Source organism: Synchiropus splendidus, chromosome 17, assembly GCF_027744825.2.
Source record: "Synchiropus splendidus isolate RoL2022-P1 chromosome 17, RoL_Sspl_1.0, whole genome shotgun sequence".
Taxonomy (NCBI): domain Eukaryota; kingdom Metazoa; phylum Chordata; class Actinopteri; order Syngnathiformes; family Callionymidae; genus Synchiropus; species Synchiropus splendidus.
In genome coordinates, this window is record NC_071350.1 from 6,253,570 (window position 1) to 6,280,158 (window position 26,589).

A 26,589-nucleotide genomic window follows, 5' to 3' on the forward strand; every position below is an offset into this window, starting at 1 on the left:
TAAGATCAATGTCTCTAAAAATCGGTTCTTCTGCGATTAAAAAAAAAAGAATGACAGCATAAAAGAAATTATTGGGCATTCATAAGAACTATGCAAGTAATTCAGATGATATAAATGCACTTTATTGTGGAAGACTGTCAGGTCGTTGCTTTACACTGGCTGTGTTTTCACTGTTGCATGGAAGCACGGTCATGTGAGCAGTAAACAGAATTAGCAGAAAGCAGTTAGTTAGAGGAGTCATGCTCATTGCACGATATAATACTGATGACTGAAGTGTGAGGATTACAGCTATTACGGGCCTCCACAGTGAGCTCCTCTCTCCCCGACTGCCCCAGAGAAATAGCTCAGCAACGGCGGTGATGAAAAGATAATTTGTTTCCCCCGCCCTCACTGCTGGACCTCTTGCAGCGTCAGACCATTTGTGAAAAGTGACAGTGGCAGGTTGTGGACTGAAAAGATATGAGTGGGAAACTTTAAAACCTCCTCATGTTTCTGTGGAGGTCAAAAGATTTGGATAATGCATTCATATTTGATGGATGTTCCCATGTCAACTATGGCCAGCCCTTTTTTGTTGAAATGTCCAAATAATGAGTTACTTATGTGTTGAGGCCTTCCCCCTGTGGCTGAGTCCTCTTTCTAGTTCTCCATCAGGATGCAACGTAGACCCATTGCTTCGTGTGTCTGAGGCTAATGGAAATCTACAGTAACATGGGTGAGTGTCTGTAGCACTTGTAGAGCTACTTTTCCTCAGCAAAAACATATATATATATATATATATATATATATATATATTTGTAGCACTTCTAGAGCTAGTTTCTTCAGCAATATATATATATATATATATATATATATATATATATAGACATTGATATGTAACAATTATTTCGTATAAACGGTCACATTTTATCTTTTTTTATCTTACGTTTGCAGGTGCTAAAATGGAACGTATGGTGTGGATTTTTGTGGTATTTAGTAAATTCATCACGATTGGAGCTCAGTTCAATGGTTACAACTGCGATTCCAACTTTCACAGTCGTTTTCCTGGTAAGGATTTACAAACTAATTCAATGAATTTTTGTTCTCGACATTACAAAGTGAAATTGAGACTCGTGTTTGCTGAATTAACAATTCATCCATGTTCAACCTCACGACAGTGTGAATACTCGCATGTGTTCCAGGTGAGAGAGATATCAGTGTCTACTGCGGAGTCCAAACCATTACCTTGAAAATCAACTTTTGCCCGGTGCTTTTCTCCGGCTACTCTGAAATTGACCTGGCACTAAACGGGCGGCATGGCGACACGCTCTGCCGTGGATTCATCAACAACAACACATTCCCCACTGTGGTGATATTTAGTATCAGCCTGGCTACAATGGAGACCTGCGGCAACTCACTGGAGGTGAGAAACACACAAATGCGGATACACTCTTGACATAACCCTTAAAGGATTTGTGCCTGTTAAAGGACCAGTTCATGGGTCTTCAATAGTAGTCGCAGGGAAAGTTGTGTTTTAAAGTGTTGATGTCTGGTCAGATATGTGTCGCACTGAAGCATTGTTTATTCATTTGTTTATTTTGGACTCGTGTTGACAGATTTATTTATTCTTTTTGAGACTTAACCAGAGAAGGGGGTGCAGCAATGTGGCTCTTTTGTCTATGAGTCTGGCTCTTTGAATGAGGTTTGACAGCGAAATACCGCCACAACTACCCGCAGTGTTACTGACTTCTTTCCGATTTAGCCATCCTGCTTGGCCACCTTTATACATGAAGTAGCACATGAGGTGCTATCACCCTCAGCACGGTGACTTCCCCTGGTGCAGCCCAGTCAACCAGTCAGTTGTGTGTAGCTGCGGCCTGTGTTTTTGTCAACATGCAAACCATGATGGAGCTCAATACAGCCCACAAACAAAATGTTTTCTCACCCGACTTTGTCACTGTCAGAATCACTTAATGTGACATCCTCAACCGATAATAATGGCGCGTCTTGCAGCAGCATCCTTGCTAAAGAATTGCTGTTGATCACTGAACACCGTGGTCTGTGTAACTTGAACTCTACGCAGAACTGTTGTGGGAATAGTGCACATTTGAACACCGTATGTAGAGGAGTAACACTTTTAAGTGTCCTCTCAATAATCAGCCAAGTAAGTGCTGATATTATGGCTGTGTCCCATTTCTCCCCTAACACTAGCACTTGGTTTAGAGTGCCCTCCACTATGAGGTGCCCTCCGATGACGAAGTGAAGTGACTTGGGACAACACTTCAGCATGTTACACGTAAAGACGACATGTCATTGGCTGCCGTGCTGTGTTTTGTTTCCTGCATATCGAGTGTTGGAGACATTTGCAAATGCTAGCTCCAACGCTTTTGCAACCTCTTGCATATATAACTGATATGTTGTAATTTTTCTGCCTTTTTGGTTCTCTTTTCTTCACCGTCACCACTTCAGCAGTAAATATAGCATGTTCTTGTTTCAAGACTAAAATTTTCATTGACCGTTTTTGTGTGTTTTTCTTGTTCCTCAAAATACATTGAAGGACTACTGAAAATATATTTTGAAATAAAATGTCTTTTTATATTGAACGTCTGGTCCACAGTTATGTTGATTTATATTAAAATTAAGTGTATATGAAATTAAATATTTTATTAGCTTTCATTGCATATTTACACTTCTTAATGCCCTTACTTACATTTAATCTTTGTAGGTCAACTTGTCCTTGTTACTTAAGTATATATTTTGGATATTTTTTGTCTTTTTTTCTTTTTTTCAGGAGTATTGGGACACACTACATTTACACACCATACATACTCCCTCAACTAAATAATGAAATGAAGCCAAGCTCCGATTAGCTTTCCTCATTACAGCTCTGTTTATATATATATATATATATATATATATATATAAAATTTTATTTATTTATTTATTTTTTTCCATGATTCTTAATGAAGGGTCGAGAGTTGATAATGGTCTTCAATTTTATCTCCAATATTAATGCCTATTGTTGTTGCTGGTGGTGGGTCTTGAATGTGGCCTTCTTTTATGATAAAAGTGTGGAAAATAGAAAAGATAAATTACTTCTGCATATGCACTGAGACACACACAAATACGAAACCAGTTCATATTATTTAGCAAGAGCCGGAGCGGGAGCAGGCGACTTGATATTTGACTCGCTTTTGTATTTTATATTCAACAATTAAAATCGTTGAAATCTTAAATTAGTTTCTATGAAACAATAAAATAATGTTTTATGGTAAAATAATATTTTACCCTATATGTATACCTGTAGTTTGGATGAAGCAGATGAGTTATACGGCATGGAGGGAAATTTGGCAGTGAGCTTTGGCGCCATTTTCTGTGCTTATGGGCAGCTCTCTTCAAAACCCAGAAGTTAGCATCATGGCTCCCACCACCATTTTTTAAATAATGATTTTTATTTAATCTATTAATTAAATTTAAAAAAAATGAAAAAATGAACGCACACTTTGTGTCTGTGAAAGTGCCACAGAAATAAATAAAAGCCTCGACATTGATGTTGTGATGGTGAAAACAGAATTCACATGCCAGTATGCTATTCTTGGTAAAACATTTCTCATAAAAAAAAACAAACATCCAATTCTATTTATGATACTACAATGATACTATTCACTGAAACTGTAATGAATAGCAGCTTTTAAAGAGTCAAATCAACACAACACAAATGACAAGGGTGTAGGTACCAAATCTGTCTGCAAAACCAGTGTCCCAGACAGGAATGAGTTGTGCTGTCTGTCTCAGTGTAGGCTCCTGAGTTTGGCTCTGGTTATCATCATCGGTGCAGGACAACCGCACGTGCTTCCCAAGGAGACATGCTGGGGACACATCACCACATCACAGTAAAAACAAGCACGACAGCAGCGCAAATATCACGTGTGGGACATCATTAAAAACACATCAATTTCCCCTGACAAAAACAACAGATACCATGATGTCAAAGGAGTTAATTCGTCCTAAAATTGCATCATCTCTGCAAACAAGAAGAAGCCTTATGGACGCCTTTAACATCTGTTACTGCTCAAACTCCTTCATAGCTGTGAACAACTGGATCCGGTGCCGTTGCTCTGTGAATGTGCAGCAACGGCAGCGAGTAGAGTCGGACTCCAGTACAGAATGCAGAGATCTTCATGGAATGGGTTTCCATGGCCGAGCAGCTGCATCCAAGCCACGCATCACCAAGTGCAATGCAAAGTGCTGGATGCAGTGGTGCAAAGCAGCTGCCACTGAGGTTGGATGGAGAGCAGAACATTTCAAACTGCATTGTGCCAGGTGTGAAATGTGGTGGAGGAGGAGTGATGGTGTGGGGTTGAATTGGGCTTGGCCCCTTAGTTCCAGTCAAAGGAACTTTGAATCCTTCAGGAAGCATTTTGGACATTACCATGCTCCCAACCTTGTGGGAACAGTTTGGAGCGTCCCCTTCCTCTTCCATCATGACTGTGTACCAGTGCACAAAGCAAGCTCCATAAGGACATGGATGCCAGAGTCTGGTTCAGTTGGTTCTGATGGCAGTTCCGTGCAAACGGGTGCTGCATTCTAAAGGAAAATGTGTGTGCATGGGGCCCCATGTAAATGGGGGCCTTAATCCACAAAATGCTTGCCAGAACTGAAAAGGTTCCTCCAGCACGAATGCAACTTTTGCTTTTTGTTAGAGCATTACCATGCCAGAACTACAAGCAGGGACAAGATTGAATTTTGTTTATTTATTCTTGGTCTTGCAGGTCTCAACAGGGCATGGACCAAATGCTTACGGGAACTTGTCTCTAGTACAGATTGGAAATATCTCGGGCTACATTGACACTCCAGATCCATCAAACATCATCAGCTATCTCCCAGGTCTGCTGTACAAGTTCAGCTGCAGCTACCCCCTGGAGTACCTGGTCAACAACACTCAGCTGGCTTCGTAAGTGACCGTGGAGCATTCACTTCACTCATTCACTTTAAAGTGTTTGTATCATTATTGGTCACAAGTGGCCAAGCACTATTTTTGTCTTTTTCTCTGGAGCATGAAATATACCTCAGTAAACACTTAACCATATCAAGATTGTCATCAAATGGACCACGTATGAAAATCAGGTCTCACTATAGATTAGTGAATACTTATTTTTCCCCTAAATAATCTACTAATTCATGAAATTAGTGAATGTGAATGAGCAGCATATTATAATTATTAATAATTATATAGTAGTGATTAATGCCTTGTTAAGTCTGGAAGACTCTGGGATAGTCAAGACAGACTTCACTTGGAACAACACTTTCTTTATCAGTGGAGGTGTTTCAAAAATGTGTCCCATGGTTAATCGTTCAAGCGCTTCACTGTATAACCGCTCATCTCCAGCTGGTTCAGAGCAAGGAAACTGACAGAGTGATAGTCTGAGAACATTTGTTTTTGGCCGTGCCACCGGCACAATTGTAATTGTTAACTGCTAATACCTGAGTGCAGTCCCTATCGTATACTTGCAAAGCAAATTCTGAAAATATGCTTCTATCATTTGCATCAGGAAATCAATGTGAAGAAGTTGAAAGATGAGAGATTTGTCATGATCGCTCAGGGAGTGACCCAAGAGTGGAATCATTACCAGTAAACAGAACACTGACAGGAGTCAAAGTTAATGAGTTTTAATACAATGAGCACACACAATGCACGAACAAGAAGGAATAACTGAGTGAGGACGACAAAACTCACAAGGCCCAACTAGCACAAAGCACTCGGTGGTGGTTCTACACACACACAAGGATAAACTATGACTCGGAGGAGCAGAAAAAGTGAGTTTAAACAGCAACATTTGCACGGTTTGAACTTGAGAGGAACTAGCTGTGAGACTATGAGAGGGTGTGGAATCAGACCCAATTGCTGAATTGTTGCAGGCTGACAGAAGACTCGGGAGATCGAGGGTAGGTTTATTACGCGAGATAAGGAATGCTGAAGCAAGGGCGGCAACACCAGAGAGAACAGAGGTTCGAGAGAGAGTACGAAGCAACTATCTGGCAGCGCAGACTGGAACCCAGGTGCAGAAATCAGTGGAGTCTGATTAGTGGAATGGGATCCAGCTGCGCTGCTGTGAAACTGACGAAAGAGAAGGAAATGACAAAATTAAAGCACAACAGAAACGAAACATGACAGGAAGAACAATATGAAGCAGAGCAGATTGGAGCTGGTGAGAGAACGCTGGGCAACAACAATTTGTTGTACAATTGTTGCAAATAATTGCCAAAATTAAGAGCCAGTGCTGTTCAGAATAGGACCATGTGTTAGGCTTAATGGTGGGCCTCAATGTTGTGGAGGGCAACCAGCAGTTATTTTTCCTTAGTGATTGTCACCATGCACAACCAAGAAACAGCACTGCAAAAATCCACGAAGGAGTTCGAAGAGTCCCCAGTTACAGTACACAGTGAATTTGCTGAATGATCACCTAGTTCAACTGAAGATGTCCAGAATCAATGCATTGACAATTCAATGCCAGCTCCATCCTGTGACTGCCATCATGATCTACATAGCAGAGGAGCGCTTCCTTCAACAGGTTGCTGAGTTGTCGTAAACTTGCAATTTTCTGGATAAAATTAAATATCCAGAGGAGACGTGGTCTGTATTGTCTGATCATTGTAGTGTATGAATGAAAAAAAAGAGGACTGTTACCTCACCACAGAGCGAATGAGCGACTGTTGTCGGTGTATCAGTGATACACGACTGAGAGAACATCGAACAGAGGTTCTGTAAAATCAAAGTTTTGATATCACTAGTACTATAGATTACTCAGGGCATGAGCATAATGACTCCATCTTCACTTCTTCTTGAGAAGTTGACATCAAAATGTACCTCTGTGGCGCAGCATAAGTTCACACAGGCTCAGCTCAGTCATAGTCAAGCTTAAACAGTTAGATGCTGATATCAGTCAAGACGCAGAGTGGGACCCAAGTGCAGTGGTGAAAGAGTCACAGGAGGCTGGAGCGAGTCAATACAATTATTTAATGAAAAGATACAAAAATATACAACAACAGGCAGATGAAACCAGAAAATAAATCCAGAGCGTCACCAAAACTGGGAAGAGTCCACAACGGAATGAGTCCAAACGAAAAGCGTCACCGAACCCGGAGAAAGAATACAAGAAAAGTCTGTAACAGGAGAGCAAACACACAATGAGCAATAAAAGACAAAGTAAACTATTGAGGTCGTCAAAACGAACGCACGAGTAGGGAGTTACAGAGAGAAAACCAAGAAGCCACGCGGAGCAGGGAAAACAAAGGGAGTCAAAATGCAAAAACTCAGAACACCAGGGTTTAGAAATAGCTGAACGGACGAGAATTTGAACAACGGATAAATGTACGACGGCAGAGAAGAACGAACAGAGCAGATTAGCAGTTGGAGCAAAGGAGTCGATTTGGGGCACGTTGCTGGAGTCCAGGTGTTTTTAAGCAATGGTGAATGTTCTGTGATGATTCTGTATGATTCCATCTAGGTCAGCTGCAGCTATCACTGTGAAGGACAGTAATGGTACTTTCATCAGCACACTGAATCTTCTACTCTACAATGTAAGTCATTCCCAACCACGGAGCTTGTCTCTCAAAGCCCGATAAATGTGCTACAGATGCATTATTCTTCATTATATAAAAAAATGAAAAGTGACATGTTTCATTCAGGACTCGACCTACATCCAGCAGCTGTCAATTCCTGTGGCTGGACTCACCCTGAAGACACGAGTGTTTGCTGCTGTGAGAGCTGCCAATCTGGATAAACGGTATTTACTGTTGTGGAAAATTTCAGTGAAGAACGCTGAATCTGACTTCATGTCCAAACACAGTGCTGGGCATTCACTGGCCAGCACACACAGCTACCAATCCCTTGATACTTTATTGCATCAAGGTGGTGTTAGGGTTAGGGTTAGGGTTAATCCTGCAATCTTTGACTGATTTATTGATGCCAATATCACATTTGGGAAGCTAAAACCTCAGCTGCCATGCCTTGTTGGGAGGCACATTATTAATAGCCCTCTTATTCGTTGTCAACAAGATGGAATGTTCTAATGGACTACTGCTACACGACACCAACTGGAAATCCAAATGATGGCCTTCGCTACGACCTTTTCTTCAGGTAATGTCAAAGGTGCAAGCATGAAATATAATGTATATTTTAATTTCATTGAATAATTTTTCATTTTTCCCACTTTCTGGTCCAGCTGTGAAAAAGACCCACAGACCACAATATTTGAAAATGGCAAAAGTCAAATGGGCCGTTTTGCCTTCGAAGTGTTCCGCTTTGTAAAACACAAGAACCAGAAGATGTCCACTGTTTTTCTGCACTGTGTCACGAAGCTGTGTCGAGCCGATGACTGTGCAATGTTGATGCCCGTAAGTTTACTTTTATAAACTCTTATGAAAGACAAAACATCCATTTCAGTGACCTTACACTCACTCGTGAATAATGGTCAAGAGTCTGTGCCATGGTTGTATGATTGACTTAATCAAAAATCATAATCCCAATTCAAATGCATTCATTGAAATGATTTGTATTTTCAGAATAAGGTTGCACTTGACTCACAAGTAATCAGTATTCCAAACTGCATATTCTGTGACTTAAAATTAAATTATATAGATGTCCATGATTTAAATAAGATAAAATGTCCCTGCTGTCATAATCGCTCAGCAAGTCTGACCCAAGTACAGAGTCATTGTCACAAGAAGTGCAGCGAGGAGGACAAACGCGAAGGGAAAGGGTGAAAACCTGAAACAGAAGGGCGGGTGAATTAAGTTCAAGCCTGAAAAATGGGACAACAGAAACGCACTCGGAAACAAAACTCACAAGGCTAAACGAACACAAAGTGCTCGGTGGTGGTTCAACAAACACACGTGGATAAAATACGACACGGCGAAACAGAAAAGGCGAGTCTAAACAACAACACTCATGCAATCGAGGAAGCTAAAAGAAAACCGGCGAGGAGATAAACTAAACAGGCGATAAAAGGATTCAAACACGCACACGGAAAACAGAGATAGAAATAAAAGCTACAAGAGATCTGAGAGTCGAGAGAGTGAACGTTATCATCGGAACATGAAATGACCATCTGGAAACGCAGACCGGAACCCAGGTGTAGAAATCCGACTGATCAGCGGAATGAGATCCAGCTGCGCTGCCATTAAGCTAGAAGTGAGGGGATGAGACGAGGAAACAACACAGCGGAATACAGAAAATAAAATAAAAGCATACGAGAAACCAAAATATAACACCTGCATTACTTGAATTGAACTACAATTTACAAAAAAAAACCCCATCTAATTCATCTACATTCACTTTTTAATCACATTATATCTCATGTCTTTTGAGAATTCAAATTCTAAGATATTCCAAATTGCAGCGCATGACTAATCAAATGAATGAGAAGAGAAGATTTGAACTTCACATTATCATTGGTGACCAACTAAATCATAAGTCAGGACATCTGGTCCAAAATTAATTCTGAGCTCTCAAAGGTCGCTTAAAAGTTGCATCCGACGGTGCGATCAGAAATGTCTCCTTTATCCCTGTATCTTCCACAGTTGAAATTGGCTTACAATCATCAGCGATTGAGTCAGTTTTTCTTTGGTGGCTTGTACATTACGCTGACATGTGTGGCCTATGCAGATGCACAAGGCAGCCTTTAGCGTTGCATATATATATATATATTTCCAATTGAAGCACATGTCCCGCCTTCCGTGGCATATCCTGACGTTGAACGTTGCGTGACACGTAAAAAGTTGGGATTTGGTAAGCCATGGGATGACGCTCTCTTTGTTCTACATGAAATTAAATGTGTCATTTGAAAGCACCTCAAACAGCAAACTAGCAATAGCAACTGACATCCACTATATCTAGGAGAAGAGAGGTTCCGGCAGGACATAACCCCCATCCCCTGCCTGGAACGCTACATGGAAAGGAAATTACGTTCTACTGCATTGAAATGCCTATTCGTCAATATGCAACACTGAAGGTTGCATTTTTTGTCAGTATAGAACCCCAACGTCCACTTTCTTATGCGGTGATATACTGCATTATGCCATGGGAGTGAGGTTGGGTTGTTCCCCAAGTCTGGAGCATTTAAAAGACAGGTTTGTTTCCTTTTTACTGCCGTGAGAACAGAAATGTATTTTTTCACAATATTGTATCATACAACACATTAAGTATATATATAGTATAGTATATATATAGTAAAAGAGTCATTTTGGAATCCTTAAAGTATCTTATGCCAATTATCTAAACTTTAAGACTTGTTAGTCTTAGTTTGGTCCTTCTTCTTATTTTGAAATCAAAGCTCGACGTCTGCACTCTACAAACACAAATTGATCATCAGCGATAGATATCAGGTGGTTCTTATGTAATCAGCTGTGCTTTCACATTTCAAGCCTTGTCACAAGAGAAGGTATATGTGTAACCATTATATCACATGGCTTCTTAGTTGATACATTGCATACAACTCATTATTTCTACTTACATGATACAGAGATTGAAAAGGAGCACAGTGATTATAAAACATTTATACTTGAGTGCTCTTTCTGGAGTTTCATTTCAGCGTGTTGAGTGACACAAGAAGTGCTTGGTTTACATGCTGTTGTCTCAGTTTTCATATGATCAGAACACAGAACTGCACTTATCCACCTCCAGACCATCACTGGTTTCTGGAATATCTCCAACAAGCAGCTATCGCTGCTGTTGTGACTCAGAACACAGCATGAGCGTCTGCCCCGTGAGGTTATGATGCTACAAACAAAACCAGTGTTGCAGTGTGGATATGCCTTGGAAAGCAGGACAGTGTCTAGTGGGCCCTTAATTTTGATAACCGAACAAGAGCTTGGCAGGTGTTTTGTCTGTTGTTTCGTATTGGGCAGCATTTATGGCAAAGCAAAACTGCTGGCTCCACTGGTCCCACTGGTTTCTAAGCTTGTCTCCCATATAGAGAGTCGTAATGTCTGATCTTTCACTCATATTAGAGTGAGAGTGATAGACAGCGATGAACTTCTGAAACACTCCCCATGTCTTGCAAAGGTTCAACATCTCATGGCTGGTAAACTGAGGACACAACTCCTTAGGAACCTTGTATCTGGAAAAAAACCCTCATCTTTCAAGATGGCCACAATACAATGAGCATTGTTGTCTTTAAGTGGGAACCTTTCCACCCACTTTGTGAAATAGTTCACAATCACAAGAGGAAATCGACATCACTCGCATAGGTATGGACTTTGAAAGCAAGGAAGTGATTGATTATTTTCTTTCGCCCCCTGTTTATCCAGCGTACCCCGATATGCCTTTGCAGAGGAACTCAAGCACCCTGCTATTTTGGGGTTACAATTGTTCAGCACTTTCCTCGCCAGTTCAGCTTCCATGACATTAGGCTTCCACAGCAAACACGGGGCCCTATAATCCAAGGTGCAGGACTTGCAGAAGTCCTATTTTCACCAGTCACAAATGACTTTAACAAAAAGAAGTATGTCACGCTGAGTGCGAGGGGACCTGTGAGCCGGGGTAATGCCTCTGCCCTTGTCTCTGTGCCTGGACATTTATTCCACATTGTGATGAGAGCGGACAAGAGGATGAATGCACACAGAGAGAGGAGAGAGAACTGAAACGTTGACATTGTGCGAAATGCTGTAACATAAATACGATGGACATTGTTCAATTTGTATCATATTCTTTGTTCGATGTTTTTTTTTTTTAATCTATTTTTTAGTTATAGTTTTCCTATTTGATTTTTTGATCTGTAGATTTGTGGCAGGAGAAGAAGAGACACGGCAGAAACATCATCTGGAAACGCTGTTTTGACAGCCGGCCCCATCATCACACGCAGTGGTATTACATGATAACACAGTTCTACATTCCTAACCCTATTCCCAACCCTTCCTCATTCCCATGGCCAAATATATTAATGTTGGGAAAGTGAACTTTCCTCCGGATGGCGTTCCAGGCAGGGGTGTGGATGACATGTCGTGGAATGCGAGGCATCAGATTTTCAATTCGTTTTAGCCACTTAAATGTGATTTAGTTTACATACAATTCTTTCTTGAACTCCTCCTGTAGCTATGATTAAGAACAGCAATGTCGATATCAGTGCCTCTCACACCTGGTTTACCAGCACTATTCTTGAATAAACAGCAGAAAACTGCTGAAAAACCACTAAGGCCAAGGTCCCCTTCCTCATCAGGACTTCAACAGGACTGTGTGCACATGAATGGAGAAAACAAAGAAACCAAAAATGTGCGTCAACTGAAAACCTGATGTGTCAACACGCAGCATAGGACGCAAAAGTCCACTTTCCCAACGTCAATATATGACACCGTGGGAGTGAGGGTGTGTTGCAACCTCCCTTTATGAATATTCAAAGATGTGAATTATGTTGTTGACTGAAGTGATAATTAATCTGACGATATATTTTTTTACAGATGAAACAGCAATGAACAACTCTGAAATTGGTAAGACCTCTTCACTTTTCCAGCAAGGTTTTACTCTCACCATTGGAATGACTGTAAACATACTGAGAAGGGGCAGAGAAGAAGCCAGAACAGGGATTTCATTCACTCAAATCAGGCAATTGGTAACTCATGCTTTGTGTGCTTCAAACAGTACTTTCTTTTTTATGACTATGAAGCTATGAACTCCACAATAGAGAGAAGCACCACCACAATGGTCACAATTACATGCAGAAAATCTAAATACATCTAAGTGAACCAAATGTTGACAGACTCTCTACTTGTTTGTACTCTATTACAACCATTTTTAATCATGATTTTTAAAATTTTTTGTAGGAATTTTTACAGAGCCGACTCAAATGTGGCTTGTCAGAGTTTCTAACGCCACACTTCGTCTTTCTCATGTGACAAACCGATACGTCGACTCAATGACACATATGATCAATACACCAAAGGCGCTGCATGTGTGGCAGCCTGTTTCACCAGCTCCCGCCTTCCATTAGTTTTTTGTCAGTTTTCTTCTGTTAGTATTTTGTCTTGTTTGACAATAGCACCTTCGAGTCTGGAGACACTGTTGCACTGTTGTCCCGTCGTGTGCGCTCCGGATGTTGCAGCGGGGAAAAGTTGTTTTCAGACAGGAAATCAGCCTGTGAAACGTGACTCTGGGAATGTTTCATAATAAACACTATGTGAAGACATTATTTGCATTTTACTGTTAAAGAGCAACAGGAACATATTGGTATGGACTGCAGCTCCATGTGGTGTATTGAATTTCACAAAACACACCTCGAAATGTGGAGGACTTGATCCAAATTGCACTGACCACGGTTTCTGCTACGTTGTTAGACCAAAAATGCGATTATGCACCATTTTCAGTCTGAAAATTTTGTATGGCCAAATTTTTGGTGCATCCCTTGTCGACGCCGCTATATGGGGGTCAATGTCATATGTCCTTCTGAGAGACGAAGAAAAGCCTGCATTGAAGATGAAGCCCTGTGGAGTCAAGTGACAGAGTATGGACATCTTCATAATGCAAAAAGGGCAAATTGTTATGAGTCAAGACGCGAGGAGGGACCCAAATGCAGTGATGAAAGTCACAGGAGGCTGGAGCGAGTCAAATACAATGGTTTAATCATTCACAACAATATAAGAAAAACATACGCGTCAGAGAACCGGCAGAAATAGAGCAAAGTCAGAATGTCCAAAACCAAATGGTCAAACCGGGAGATGTCCATAAACAAGATTAAGAGTCCAACTGTCAATCACAGAGCAAAACAAGAAACTCAAGGCAACAGAACCCTAACTCAGGCACCAGGCTTTCAGAGAGAGTGGTGACAATAAGCTAACAAGCGCACAGAAAGAGAACGAACGAGGAGAGCCAAGTTACCAAAGGAACGAGAGGAGTTGATCTGGCACACGTTGCTGGAGTCCAGGTGTTCTTATACACAGGTGATCAGAGGATGATAGGCTCCAGCTGTGTGCCACAGGAACAGGAAGAAAGTAGGGAGAAAGCAAAACAGGACTCAAGGGACCAAAATAAAAGCAGAATCCTAATACAAATGGGAGAGACAGAAAAAAAACAATTGAGCATGCAACATGAACAACTATTTAAAGAACCGGTATTATGGTTTTCATCTCACTTATATGTGTCCCAAACATGGTCCTAGTCTATAGTCATCAATGTCATCTTAAAATACACTCCAGTTTTAGATTATTAGAAAATGCCCAATTGGCATCCGATTTGCCCATTTTTACGTGACAGCCATATTTGGCTAGGTCCATCCCTCGTTCCTCAGATTGGTTGGCTGTGTGGGGGCATGGGAATCTCATCGTGAGGGAAGACATCCTTTGACACGTTGTACATATCTTCCAGGGCTAATTATATTACTCCATACAAGTCAGTCAGTATTTCTGAATGCATTTCACAACATTACAAAAAAGTGAAGAACAGTTGGGCACACACACACACACCGTATATATATATATTAGTGGTGGGACTTTAAAAAGTTAATTACGATTAATTGATTACAACATTATTACGATTAATTAATTACAACAAAAAAATTAATTGAACAGTTTGCTCTCCAGACAACAGGGAACCTTTGTCAGTGCAAGAGTTCCTGGTCCACTGATCACACTGATGCACAAGACACTTGGCAGCTAGGATGATAACAACAACAAACATGGAGGAATCCCTGAACAAAAGCAAACAAAAGCATCTGTTTGCTTTTGTTCAGGGGTGTTTTTCACTACACAGTGGCCAGGGTTTACACTATTCTGAATGTATTTGAAATTCTTATGCAAATAACTTCAAAACATTAAAATAGCTTCAGTTTAAATAAGGTGATATAAAAACTTGAATATAGCCACCATTGTGATTTATTGTGCTATTGTCAAACTGATTGTTTAAATGTATGTATGGGTCCATCATTTGATTCAGTAATATACCAAAACAACCTCCAAACCCAGACTGGTTCATCAGATCACGTGATGGAAAAGCGTGATTCATCACTCCAGAGAAGGCGTCTCCACTGCCCTATAGTCCAGTAGCAGCTGCTTTACACCAGTGCATCCAGAACTGTACTTGGTGATGTGTGGCTTGGATGCAGCTGCTCGGCCATGGAAATCCATTCCATGAAGCCCTTCGCATTCTGTACTCGGGCTAATATGAAGGCCACATGAAGTTTGGAGCTCTGTAGCAACTGACTGTACAGAAAGTTGGTGACCTCTTTGCACTATGCGCCTCAGCATCTGCTGACCCTCCCCGTCAGTTTACATGGCCGACCACTTGGTGGCTGAGTTGCTGTTGTTCCCAAACTCTTCCATAGTCCTTCAGTCCACAGTCGAGGAACGAGGAAATCACCACTGGATTTGTTGCACAGGTGGCATCTAATGACAGTTCCACACTGGAATACACTGAGCTCCTGAGAGCAGCCCATTCTTTCGCAACTGTTTGTCCAAACAGTCTTGATATGATACACCTGTGGCCAGGTCAAGTAATTAGGACACCTGATCCTGATTATGTGGATAGGTGAGCAAATACTTTTGGTCATCTACAAGTAACATCCAACTTACGACCTGCTCGATTTACGTCCACCCGTACTTACTACTACTTTTCTGGCACCGCAACACGTAGCAGCCCGGCATCAAGTACAACGGTTACGGCAGCACAGTATCCCAGCACCTCACTGTCACACAGTGATCTACCACTACAGTAGTAGCTAGAACCCTTGCGTCGGCCATTTTGAATGGCATTCAACTTATGTCCAATCTGACTTACGACTGGTTGGTCGGAACCGATCCTAGTCGTAAGTTGGATGTTACTTGTAGTGTATATATACAGTTTCTATAAATGATTGCTTAAAGGTGTGGAAAGTTAGAAAACCATCACAGATTCACAGCTGATACAACTGTATACTTATCTTGGATAAATAAATGACAGAAGATGAACTGTTGACATTTAGCTTGTAGTAAGTCAAAGAATCAATATAACAGTATTTTTAAAATACACATTTTTATTAATCAGGGTCAGCAAAGTAAAACAGCTGCCCAGGAGACCTCTGCGTCTGAATGTGTTACTTTGGCAGCAGCATCTCTGTTTTAAAGATTATTTCACTCAGTTTTATGAAAAGTTACTTTTGTACAGATACCATACCATAACAAACCATGTTTATTTATAAAGCACTTAAAAAACAATACAAGATTGTCACTGAGTGCTAGACAACAGGATAAAACAGACAATAAATACATGAAATTAAAACAGGGCAGATTCACTAAAAAATTACAAAAAAGATCAGCTGTGCGGTTGTATAAAAGCCAAAGAGTAGAAGCGCGTTGACCTGGTGGGAAGTGTAGAACCAGGGAACACATCAGTGGTTGGCGAGGAGGTAGTGACAAAACTTTATCTTTACGAAATACTTCCACACAGGTTGTGATATTCACTACGTAAAGAAATGAGGTTCTCTTGAGTGTGTTTGAAGATGAACACCAAAATCTGTGTTACTTGCCAAATATTTCTGGGCCGACCGACAAGATTGAGTTGTTGTTAATCCCCCAGTGAGACCATCCAGACAATGTATCGCCATATTGGTCCACAGTTTCTTGTTAAACTGTTGTGAGGACAGTTCAATGGTAAATGCAATAGAAAAACAATGTATACCTCTGTCTTGTTCCAGATCTAAAGGCGCCAGAGTTCAAGATGAACACCGTTACAAGTGTACTGATGTCAGGAGTGATCGTCTTGACTGTGTTGAGCGTTTGCTTCTTCACATTCTCCATCATGCTCCTGAGAAGAAAGAACTCTTCAGCTCAGATGCTTTCTGGATTTCGGAACACTGCATTCAGCTAAAACTATGGCGGACACTTGTCACTTGTGATAAAAAACAATTACATTTTAAATGTGTAACCATTAGCAGATACAGTGTTTTTGCTTAGAAATACTACAAGACTCATTGTGCAGCCACTTACTAGGATTGAGATGCACATTTATGCACGAGTGCTTTCTAAAAACTATAAACTACAAAATTTGTCCATGAACTGTACGAGAATGATGAACTCAAAGGCTTCAAAAGACCAAATGACACATTAAATGTCGACAAGGAATCCAACTACACTCATAGTTGAGAATCATGCCAAAAGCAGCATGACATATGCAAAGCATTAACTTGAAACCCCATGTAGCCCTGAACACTACGTAGTCCATTACCAAGCTATGAACTGTAAAATGTACCATTTGTATTTGACCAACACTGAATTTTGAAATAAAATTGCCATTTAATTATTTTTTTTTTTTTAATGAGTTTTTTGTCAAGGGGGTTTTGTAGGGGGTGTCATAGTGTATAATCTTCCTCTGGAGCTTATGCAGAGTTCAGTAGGAAGCAGCCTTCCTTTGAAAATAGTTGAGACAGGGACAAAAAAGTGGCCCACATACCATCAGTTGTACTTTCACATGAATGGTTCAAAATGGTTGGACAGGTGCCACAGGACCCTGGAGGTCGAATTGACCAAGGAGACCCCTGAAAAGTGCCATGGATGTAGACATGCCTTCAGTGAAGTGAACCCAAAGAGATCATTCAAAGTTACAGTTGTACTCAATGGAGTTGTTACGTCACAGCCACCAGACGCCATTGGAATATCATCGAAGCTGACTATGACAGAAAGTGTTAATCTTTTTACTCTCGCATCATTTTTTGGAGACAAACCCCATTGTCTTAAGAAGGGTCTCGACAATGCGTTTAAGTGCTCAGTACGAGCGGTCTCCCAGGGGGCGCCATTAAAGGTAAAGTGCAAGCAAAAGAGTGTACAAAGTGGAGGTGAGTTGGCCAGGATAGCTATGTAATGTCAGGCATTCTGGCTTTTAGAGTTCTATGCCACGTTACTGGACTTGTCAGTAGGCTTAGATGAAGGATGTCATGGTCATTTTGTCGATATATCAATCCTATTTTGAGGACTCACTCTTGCAATAAGATTAAAATAACTACGCTCATCGCTAGCTTTTTCCTGGTCTTGATTTGGTTTGGCGTCAGGTTGGATGTATTTCCATCTTTATTTTTCTGTGACATACAGTCTTGGTAAAACTGAGAATGCACCTCCGCGATGATTGCTACTTGTAGGTTGGGCCCAAAATGAATGCAAAAAGATGTTTCCAGTCATTATAGCATGTGTAACACATACATGGAAGGCTGTCTGAGTGAACTGTATCTTTTTCTGTGACTTTAGAACTTAGCTTATCGCAAGAAATGGATAATCGCCAGCAACTTTGGTCTGGTCCTTTTCAAAACCCTGCATGGCCTGTACAATCTCAGAGACGTTTCTTAAGTTAGTCATGGTGTAATAATTAAATGAGTCAAGAGAAACTCTTTATAATGAATACTATTGAGACTAAAGTGACTTGAGGTTGCCTACAATCCCTAAGGGATGGGAGTGGGGAATTGTTAAAGGTAAAGTTAAAAGGATCATTCGTATTTTTTAATCTCCTATAAACAGACTTGAGAGTTTGTTCTTGAAAGACTTAAAGGCATTTTCGCCGAAACGATGTTGCGGTGATATCTGTTAGAGGTATGACAATGTTAACGTTAGCCTGGATGCTATTCCACTGGTGTTTGTTGAGAACAAATAAAACATACTGTTGTTCAAACATGTTGTATTGTTCATGTTGTCGGAAACAGCGCCACTAACATGTGATACGAGAGAAAGTCAGCAAATGGAAGAGGAGTCATCTTTACTAAAATGTCCCTGTTTAAATAAAGTACTTTGGTATCCGGGAAATCTATCCACACTTCATATTCCCACATCAACATCCCCAGTCAACTCCGGTGTCCCCTTGGTTTGAAGGGATCATTTCAAGTGGTGAACGGCGAGTGCCCTCGGTCTTAGGAGTATTTGGACACACTACACTTACACATGAGCGCGCAAAACCCAGTGTTAGGGTCAAAAACGAGTGTTTTTGTCCTAAGAAATGAGAAATGGAACACAGCCTAACTCTTTGTTCCTTGTGGTACAAATAAGGTCAAGTTAGGTTTGCAATGAAGTTATTTCTCATGGAGTTGTTTACAAGAGATTGAACTAATTCAGACAATTCTTATTCTGCCACATATTGTATTCAACTGTTACATTTTGCTGCACATGTCACCTGGTCAGTGAATCATCTTTACCGTTGATCTTTTCTGCTCACGTTGTCTGTTTGTAATTACTGTAACGGACTGGATCTTTTTGGGTAACAGGGGAGATGTTGTGTCCGAGCACAATTTTTTTGAATAACTGCGACCAGCCGCGGTGCTTTGAACTGTCAGAAACCAGATCTCCGAGTGACGTATTGCATGAGAGGGAAATTGGAATGAGTGAGTTGAGACATTCTGTCATGTTCCGTGTTTTTTACCTCATGCTTTTATTTTGTTATCGTCTGCTTGTTTCCATTTCCATCGTTTTCCCCAGCTTAATGGCCGCGCAGCTGGAGCTCGTTTGCTCATCAAGCTTTCTGGATATCTTCACCCGAGTTCCAGCTTGTGGGGCCAGATGGTAAATCGCTCGCTTTTCGTTGCCCTGTTTCTAAAAGTTTACGTGTGTGCTTGACTTTCTCAGCCACCTCCTTAGTTTCCCGCGTTCCTTTGTTTTCAATTGTGGTGATCCGCTGTTGTGCGCGTGTGAGTGTTCTCACTTTTCTGTTTCCCCGCGTTAAAGTTTACTCCTTGTGTATGTGAGATTTTGATCCACCTCATGAGCTTTATTCCGAGTGCGTCTTTCGTTGTCCCCCTTTTGTCAGGTTTGTTATTAATAGCCTTTTTTTTGTTTTCAGGTTTTTCCTTCCCTTGTTCGTGTTTCCTCACTCCGCGTTTGGTGTGACGTCTTCAGTTATCGTTCCTGTCCGTGCTTTTGTTATATTACTGTAACTAATAAATTGTTACTTTCTTGCAGTCCTGTGTCCTTTGTAAACCCTCAACATTCTCGCAAATTATAGATTCTGGGGCTGATGACAATTTCACAGTCGTTGCTTTCGCTAACTCATTACCACTCTCTCTTGTCAGAATGGACACTCCTCGATCCCTGTCAGCGATTGATGGCAGCCCCCTCCCTCAAGTCACTCATTGCTCCATTCTCCTGACGCTCGCCTAAGGTTTCGGGCTGGAGCACTTACTGTCACTCCCACTGCTTACGTTCTGCCACTAATCTCCCCTCTTCGCGTTCCCCTCTTCCACCTCCTCTCGACCTCCTCACAGGTTCCTTCATGCTACCATGATCTGGGAGAGGCCTTTAGCCACAATCAGGCTCTTTCTCTCCCACCACACCGTCCGTACGACTGTGACCCGGGACATTAAGGAGTTCTGCAAGTCATGCATGACCTGCAACATGTCCAAGTCGTCGCACCATCCTCCCGCTGGTCTCCTCCAGCTGCTGCCGCTTCCTGGTCACCCCTGGTCCGTGGTCTGGGCCGTGGACTTCATCACAGGTCTACCTCCTTCGGAAGGGAAGACCACGATCATGACGGTGGAGGACAGATTTTCAAAAATGGCACACTTCATCCATCTTCCAGAGCTCCCGTCGGCGCTGGAGACTGCCAACCTGTTGGTCCTGCATGTTTCCGTCTGCACAGCATCCCAGTCGATGTGGTTTCTGACAGGGGACCGCAGTTTTCATCCCAGGTTTGACGCGCTTTTCTGAGAACTCTGGGGGCAGCTTTCAGCCTAACTTCTGGCTACCACCCCCAGTCTAATAGTCTCACTGAAAGGACAAACCAAGACCTAGAATCTACACTGCGTTGTGGCTGATCCCACCTCCTGGTCTTCCCACCTTCCTTGGGTGGAGTACGTACACAACACTGCTGTGGCCGGGGGATCCAGTACTTAGTAGACTGGGAGGGATACGGTCCCGAGGAGTGCTCCTGGATCTCCCTGTCACTCATTTCAGACTCCTGTCTGGCCTCTGAGTTCCATGCTAATCACTCGGACACATCTAATAGAGCAGCTGTTCAGCTGCAGGTATTGAGCGGCAGTGGTTGATGTCCTGGTGGGAAATCCGAACACCAATCTGGGCCAACAGGTCGTCAAAGTACCACTGCAACCGCTGGTCTTCCAGCAGAAGCTCCTGGAAGAGGGGGTGAAACTTGCCGACCTGCAAGCGATTTCGGAGCACACTATGAACCCACAGACCTTGCTTTTTCCTTTTCTTCGAAAAGATAAAGAGCCATTAACAGCTCGTTCGTGACAAAGCTCCGCCATCTTTAATTCACAATTCACATTGTGACCATACCCCCGGTGATTTACCTACTGTGGCCATGTGTTCGAACCGGGCAGGTGACAGCTAAAGTTGACTGAGACTTTATGTAATCAAATACTTTGGCATGAAGCAGTTTTGGAGGAATGGTATTTTAGGTTTCGGTTGTCGAAGTAAAGTTAACTAGCCGCTAAAAACTCCCTGGTAAAAGTAATAAAAAGTCAATGGAGTTGTTCCTATTTTACTTTTAAATGTACTTTAAATCCCCTTTGGTCTTGAAAACTCTTGTTCTGCGCTCCAGGTTGTGCTCCAGCTCTCGTTCTCATCACTCCAACTGATATTCTTCAGCTTCCAGCCAGGAACCCGGATGGTTGCCGTGGTGATGCATTCAAATATGGACTGTCATTTTAAAAAAAAAGAAACAAATTAGCAAACATATCTACTCTGGGAATAAAGTATGAAAATTGTAATTAACCGTTTAAATAAAAAATATTTAAAATGTAAATTTAAATTTAATGATCGTTGTCATCACACGTTCACGCATGCGCTCTAATCGAACACGGGAGCGGCAGGTGCAATGTCACGTAAAACAGGTGCGGGCAATTAGTTGTCCACTACATGGCGCCAACAAAACGATGGAAACTTTCTTGACCGACAAAAAGATGATGAGACAGAGGGTTGTGATCAGGCTCACGTGCATTGTTCTCTCTCTCATGCAGGCCGAACACACCAGAACACAATTGCCACGTTGTCCCCGTTTACTTTATCTGTCCTTTACTTCCCTCTATAGACAACTTATAGTATTGTTTTGTGCAACCGCTACGACAGAGCCATTGTGACTTCCGGCCTAATATATACACTTTTTGAGGAACTGCGATGCTCCTGACACTTGAACCTTTTCATGTGGAAATGTTGCACGTGACGCATTTTCTTCTGTAGAAAAGAGATGACTGTACACAAGGGTCATGACAATTCCTTCTGTGGTTGCGTCCTTCCCTGCACTAGTTTACCTTTAGAGGGACTGTAAGTCATGATGTGCCAGTCATGTCAACACTGTTGGAAGTTATCATTTGATTTTTCCTTTGTTTCCTGGTCAAATCACTTTGTGATGTGGACTGGACTCACTGTCATGGTTTTGTTATGTTTATTTGTCTGTGTTTATACAGTGTTGATTGTGTTGTTGCTTTGTGTTTGTTTTGATGCCGCTCATGTTATTATCCCACTGAGAAGCAAAATGTCCCCATTGAGGGAAGAATAGTCTTGAAAAGTCAGACAGCAAGTTATGACTATAGCAAGTTTTATTGAACAGCATGGTACAAATCAAAATCGTGGAAATACAAATCATATAAAGTGCTTATAAAGTTCTAAAAAAAGATCCCACTGGATCAAATATTTACATCTCTCACATTTACATCATTTGTCATGATAATGCTGTTGATGAAGAATAGGCGGCTGAAGATCTTCCTGCGTCCTGATCCCTTTTCTGCTGCATCTTCTCGGCCCGCTGGCACCTTTCTGCTGGACAGAAAACATACAAGACAGCAACCTCATCAATAACGGAAGAAAATCCAGCGCTAAACATACAAGGTGGAAGTCCACTGACTCTGACCTCAGCATGTCTCCAGCCGCCCATCTTCGTCTCAGCAGAACAGACCTCCTGTTGGCACGAAGCTCTTGCTCCCTATCAACTGGGGCTGAAGGTTTACTGGCTCCTTCAAAATAAAAGTTGACAATAAAAGCTTTGCAGTTGAGCATGACTGGACTAAATTAAAGCGAAACATAAAAATGTGACTCATGATGCGCACAGAAACATCCACGTCTGAAATAAATGAAGAGTAAAAAGTCTGCATCCTGAGGTTCCCCCCTTGAAAGAAGGTCGGTTGCCAAGTTCCAACTGCCCTGAATGTGATGGGCGACAGTGAACGCAACCGACTATATTTTCTTTGCTACCTGGTGCATGCTCTGAGACCGCACTCCGCCCTGACGATTGATATAAGCAAGCGCTGTTCTGATCGAATCAGAGCATGATGTTTCAGCGCAAGCCACACGGCTTCCAGCTCTAGAACATTGATGTGACGAGTTTCGGACCCTCTCCATCTGCCTCGGACTGACCGGCCCTCGCAGACTGCCCCCCAAGCGTACAGGGAGGCGTCTGTCTTTATTACTGTCCGGAGTGTAACCGGGCCCGTCCGTACACCTACTCTGAGATGAGCCAAAAACACAGAGTCTGGAGGCATGGTGCTGAAATTGTCAGAACCCTGGAGAGCTCCCTTTTGGGATTGACGCGCTGATTTATAAACCAGCGTTGCATCGGTCTCATCTTCAGCAGACCTAGTGGAACCACGGATGATGCAGCTGCCAGACACAGAGTTCAGCTCGAGGCCCAAATACACAGTATTTTGGGAGGTAGATGACATGCTTTTCTCCCAGAGCTAAACATACAACTAAGCATTCAAGGTGGACGTCCACTGACTCTGACCTCAGCATGTCTCCAGCCGCCCATCTTCTTCTCAGCAGCACAGACATCCAGTTGGCACGAAGCTCTGGCTCCCTATCAACTGGGTGTGACGTGGTTGAAGCAGGGGACTCAAACGCAGACTGGAAATCCGGATTTGGATATTTAATTATGCAGAAAAGCAAGAGTCTGCTTCTAGTGCTGTGGTGGAGATCCCAGACGAGTGGCTGGTGAGGTCCAGGAGTCCAGTGGTGGAAGCTGGCTGTGCAGTTCAAGTGCAGGAGGTGCAGGCTGTGGCGGTGACGTCAGCGAAAGAGGTTGTGACACTGGGGCAGCAGGTTTACTGGCACCTTCAAAATAAAAGTTGTCTTTCATAGCTTTGCAGTAGAGCGTGACTGGATTAAATAAAAGTGAAACATAAAAATGTGACTCATGATGCGCACAGAAACATTTGTGTCTGAAATGAATGAAGAGTAAAAAGTCTGAGAGAGAGTTGTTACTCACAAAATATCCCACAGGTTGCACAAGGGTCGTCTGATGGCCGTGGTGGTTCAAGGTCTGCAGAAACACACATCTTCAATAACAAGTCCATCATCAGGACACACTGATCACATGAACTGAAATAAAAGAAATTGATTTCATCCCAATAAACAAATAAGCTTGCTGAAGCTCTTCTTCAAGGCAATGTTAAATAACATACAAATAAAACAATGCTTTCCTGAGTGTCTAGTTTCACTGTTTTTCACAACAAACACTGAAAATGACCATCATTTTCACTTCAATCGTGAAGGAATTCACGTACCACGTTTGGGATGTAGAGCTGCGGCGGCCACTGTGCTGCAGAATAGTAGGGCATGGGGCCAAAGTAGAAGCAAGGGCTCCACTGAGCATTGTGGCTCACGCAGCAGTGGTTGCTGGAGAAAGCAGCGTCGGGCTGATGGTGGGAGGGAGGCCGTGCAGGAGATGGTGACGGTAGCACTGTCAGATGGGCAGCTGGAGCCAGTGCAGGGGTCAACATCACTGGCAAGGTTGGAGATGCTGAAGGAAGGGATGGAGATGGTGAAGGGAGCACTGATGTTGCTCTTTCTGCCGGAGGTGGTGATGGAAGGCTCAGAGGTGAGACCACTTCCAGGTCAGGCTCCTCAAACTTCACCTCTGGAAATGGTTCTTCATCCCACATTTCCTCCAGCTGTGAAATGAGCTCCTCAGGATCCAGGCCATCAACCAGCTGCACCAAGTCCAAGTCTCCAATGTCCTCCATTCCTGTCCCCTTTCTCTTCAAGCTGGAGGTTGCACATAAATAACCGTGAGAATGAGTGTTCAGGAATGTTTCACGTCATACACAAATGATATAAGACACATTTTGAAGAAGTTTTTCACTCTGAAGCAAGAAGGCAACATGGCGCTGCTGTTGTCAGACGTTTGCAGTCAACTCATGAAAGCCATTTTGTGCAGCGCGCGTGCCCTTGGCACAGCGCAGTGATACAGCGTCCACGACCTGCGGCGGAAGGATATCTAACGTCTGTGGCCAAAACTGAGCTGCTCGTTTACGACAAACGTTTATGAATCTAACAGAATAATCACAATTATTATTATATACCTGAGAATATTTTCCAAAACATTTGCTCTCGCCGGTCCAGCATAGTTTGAAACCTTGTGTAACAGGGACTAAGCTGAGCCGAACTTGAGCCGTTGTTCATGTGCAGGTGCCATCGACCAGTGGACACTGACTCCATCAAGTCCGCACCTGGAACTTTGTTGGAACTTTCCGCTGATGCTCACCGACCAACTCACTCAGGCGGCCTCAACTACATGATGTTTGATTGTTTTGCATCAAGGAGAAGTCACGCGTCGCATGTTAAATTGTGAAACACGTTCAATTTCGAATAAAAAAAAACACAGCACAATTCTAAATCTAGAGGCCGTTTTGTTGCAAAGTTACCGTCAAAATTCAAATCGAAATTGCAGTGACGGAGTTAGTGTAACGGCTCACAACTGAATTGTATTTCTGAGTCACTTCGATCGAAACATTCACCAATATTTTCCGCACATCCACAAAAATCTCATCGAATCCTTTGTCATGAAGCAGTTTTGGAGGAATCGTATCGGACGTTTCGTTCTGTGTCAATGGTTGTCGAAGTGAAGTGAACTAACCGCTCAAAATCCCGTGGTAAAAGTCATCAAAAGTGGATGGAGTTGTTGAAATAAAGACTACTCACCAGGTCTGGTGAAATGTGTGAGTCTTTAAATCGCTTTGGTCTTGAAAACTCTTGTTCTGCGCTCCGGGTTGTGCTCTAGCTCTCGTTCTCATCACTCCAACTGATTTAAAATTTCAAATTAAATAACCGTAGCCAACTCATCACATGTTCACGCATGCGCTCTAATCGATCGCTGGAGTTGCAGGTGCGGCATCACGTGAAACAGGTGCGGGCAATTATTTGTCCACTAGATGGCGCCAACTAAAGGATGGAAACTCACCTCTTCAGACGACTGAATGATACATTCGTGAGCCATTGTGACTTCCGGCCTAATATATACACTTTTTGAGGAACCGCCGGTCTGCGATGCTCCTGACACTTGAACCTTTTCATGTGGAAATGTTGCACGTGACGCAATTTCTTCTGTAGAAAAGAGATGACTGTACACAAGGGTCATGACAATTCCTTCTGTGGTTGCGTCCTTCCCTGCACTAGTTTACCTTTAGAGGGACTGTAAGTCATGATGTGCCAGTCATGTCAACACTGTTGGAAGTTACCATTTGATTTTTCCTTTGTTTCCTGGTCAAATCACTTTGTGATGTGGACTGGACTCACTGTCATGGTTTTGTTATGTTTATTTGTCTGTGTTTATACAGTGTTGATTGTGTTGTTGCTTTGTGTTTGTTTTGATGCCGCTCATGTTATTATCCCACTGAGAAGCAAAATGTCCCCATTGAGGGAAGAATAGTCTTGAAAAGTCAGACAGCA

The 26,589-nt window shown here is 42.3% G+C and overlaps 2 protein-coding genes across 2 annotated transcripts; one reads left to right on the plus strand and one right to left on the minus strand.

The window, feature by feature from the left end:
• The first annotated feature begins 938 nt into the window (after positions 1-938).
• LOC128748810 (zona pellucida-like domain-containing protein 1) lies at positions 939-16,807 on the plus strand. Its single transcript, XM_053847805.1, has 10 exons — positions 939-1,044; positions 1,179-1,399; positions 4,749-4,930; positions 7,485-7,557; positions 7,666-7,763; positions 8,036-8,116; positions 8,202-8,373; positions 11,758-11,842; positions 12,433-12,462; positions 16,635-16,807. The coding sequence occupies exons 1-10, from the start codon at positions 939-941 to the stop codon at positions 16,805-16,807; spliced, it is 1,221 nt and encodes a 406-aa protein (XP_053703780.1).
• Positions 16,808-22,569: 5,762 nt separating this feature from the next.
• LOC128748842 (uncharacterized) lies at positions 22,570-25,971 on the minus strand. Its single transcript, XM_053847855.1, has 6 exons — positions 25,843-25,971; positions 24,426-24,906; positions 24,128-24,181; positions 23,648-23,973; positions 22,778-22,880; positions 22,570-22,683 (listed from the first exon to the last, which is right to left on the minus strand). The coding sequence occupies exons 1-4, from the start codon at positions 25,932-25,934 to the stop codon at positions 23,929-23,931; spliced, it is 672 nt and encodes a 223-aa protein (XP_053703830.1). The 5' UTR covers positions 25,935-25,971; the 3' UTR covers positions 22,570-22,683; positions 22,778-22,880; positions 23,648-23,928.
• Between the last annotated feature and the right edge of the window lie 618 nt (positions 25,972-26,589).

Bases quoted from the DNA above. Each gene is read 5' to 3' on its own strand.
- LOC128748810 (XM_053847805.1), top strand. From the start codon at position 939: ATGGAACGTATGGTGTGGATTTTTGTGGTATTTAGTAAATTCATCACG. The intron at 1,400-4,748 runs GTGAGAAACACA...TTGGTCTTGCAG, and splicing joins CCTGCGGCAACTCACTGGAG to GTCTCAACAGGGCATGGACC. The intron at 4,931-7,484 runs GTAAGTGACCGT...GATTCCATCTAG, and splicing joins AACAACACTCAGCTGGCTTC to GTCAGCTGCAGCTATCACTG.
- LOC128748842 (XM_053847855.1), bottom strand. From the start codon at position 25,934: ATGAGAACGAGAGCTAGAGCACAACCCGGAGCGCAGAACAAGAGTTTT. The intron at 24,182-24,425 runs GTACGTGAATTC...GTGTTTCTGCAG, and splicing joins AGCTCTACATCCCAAACGTG to ACCTTGAACCACCACGGCCA. The intron at 23,974-24,127 runs GTGAGTAACAAC...TTTATTTTGAAG, and splicing joins TGCAACCTGTGGGATATTTT to GTGCCAGTAAACCTGCTGCC.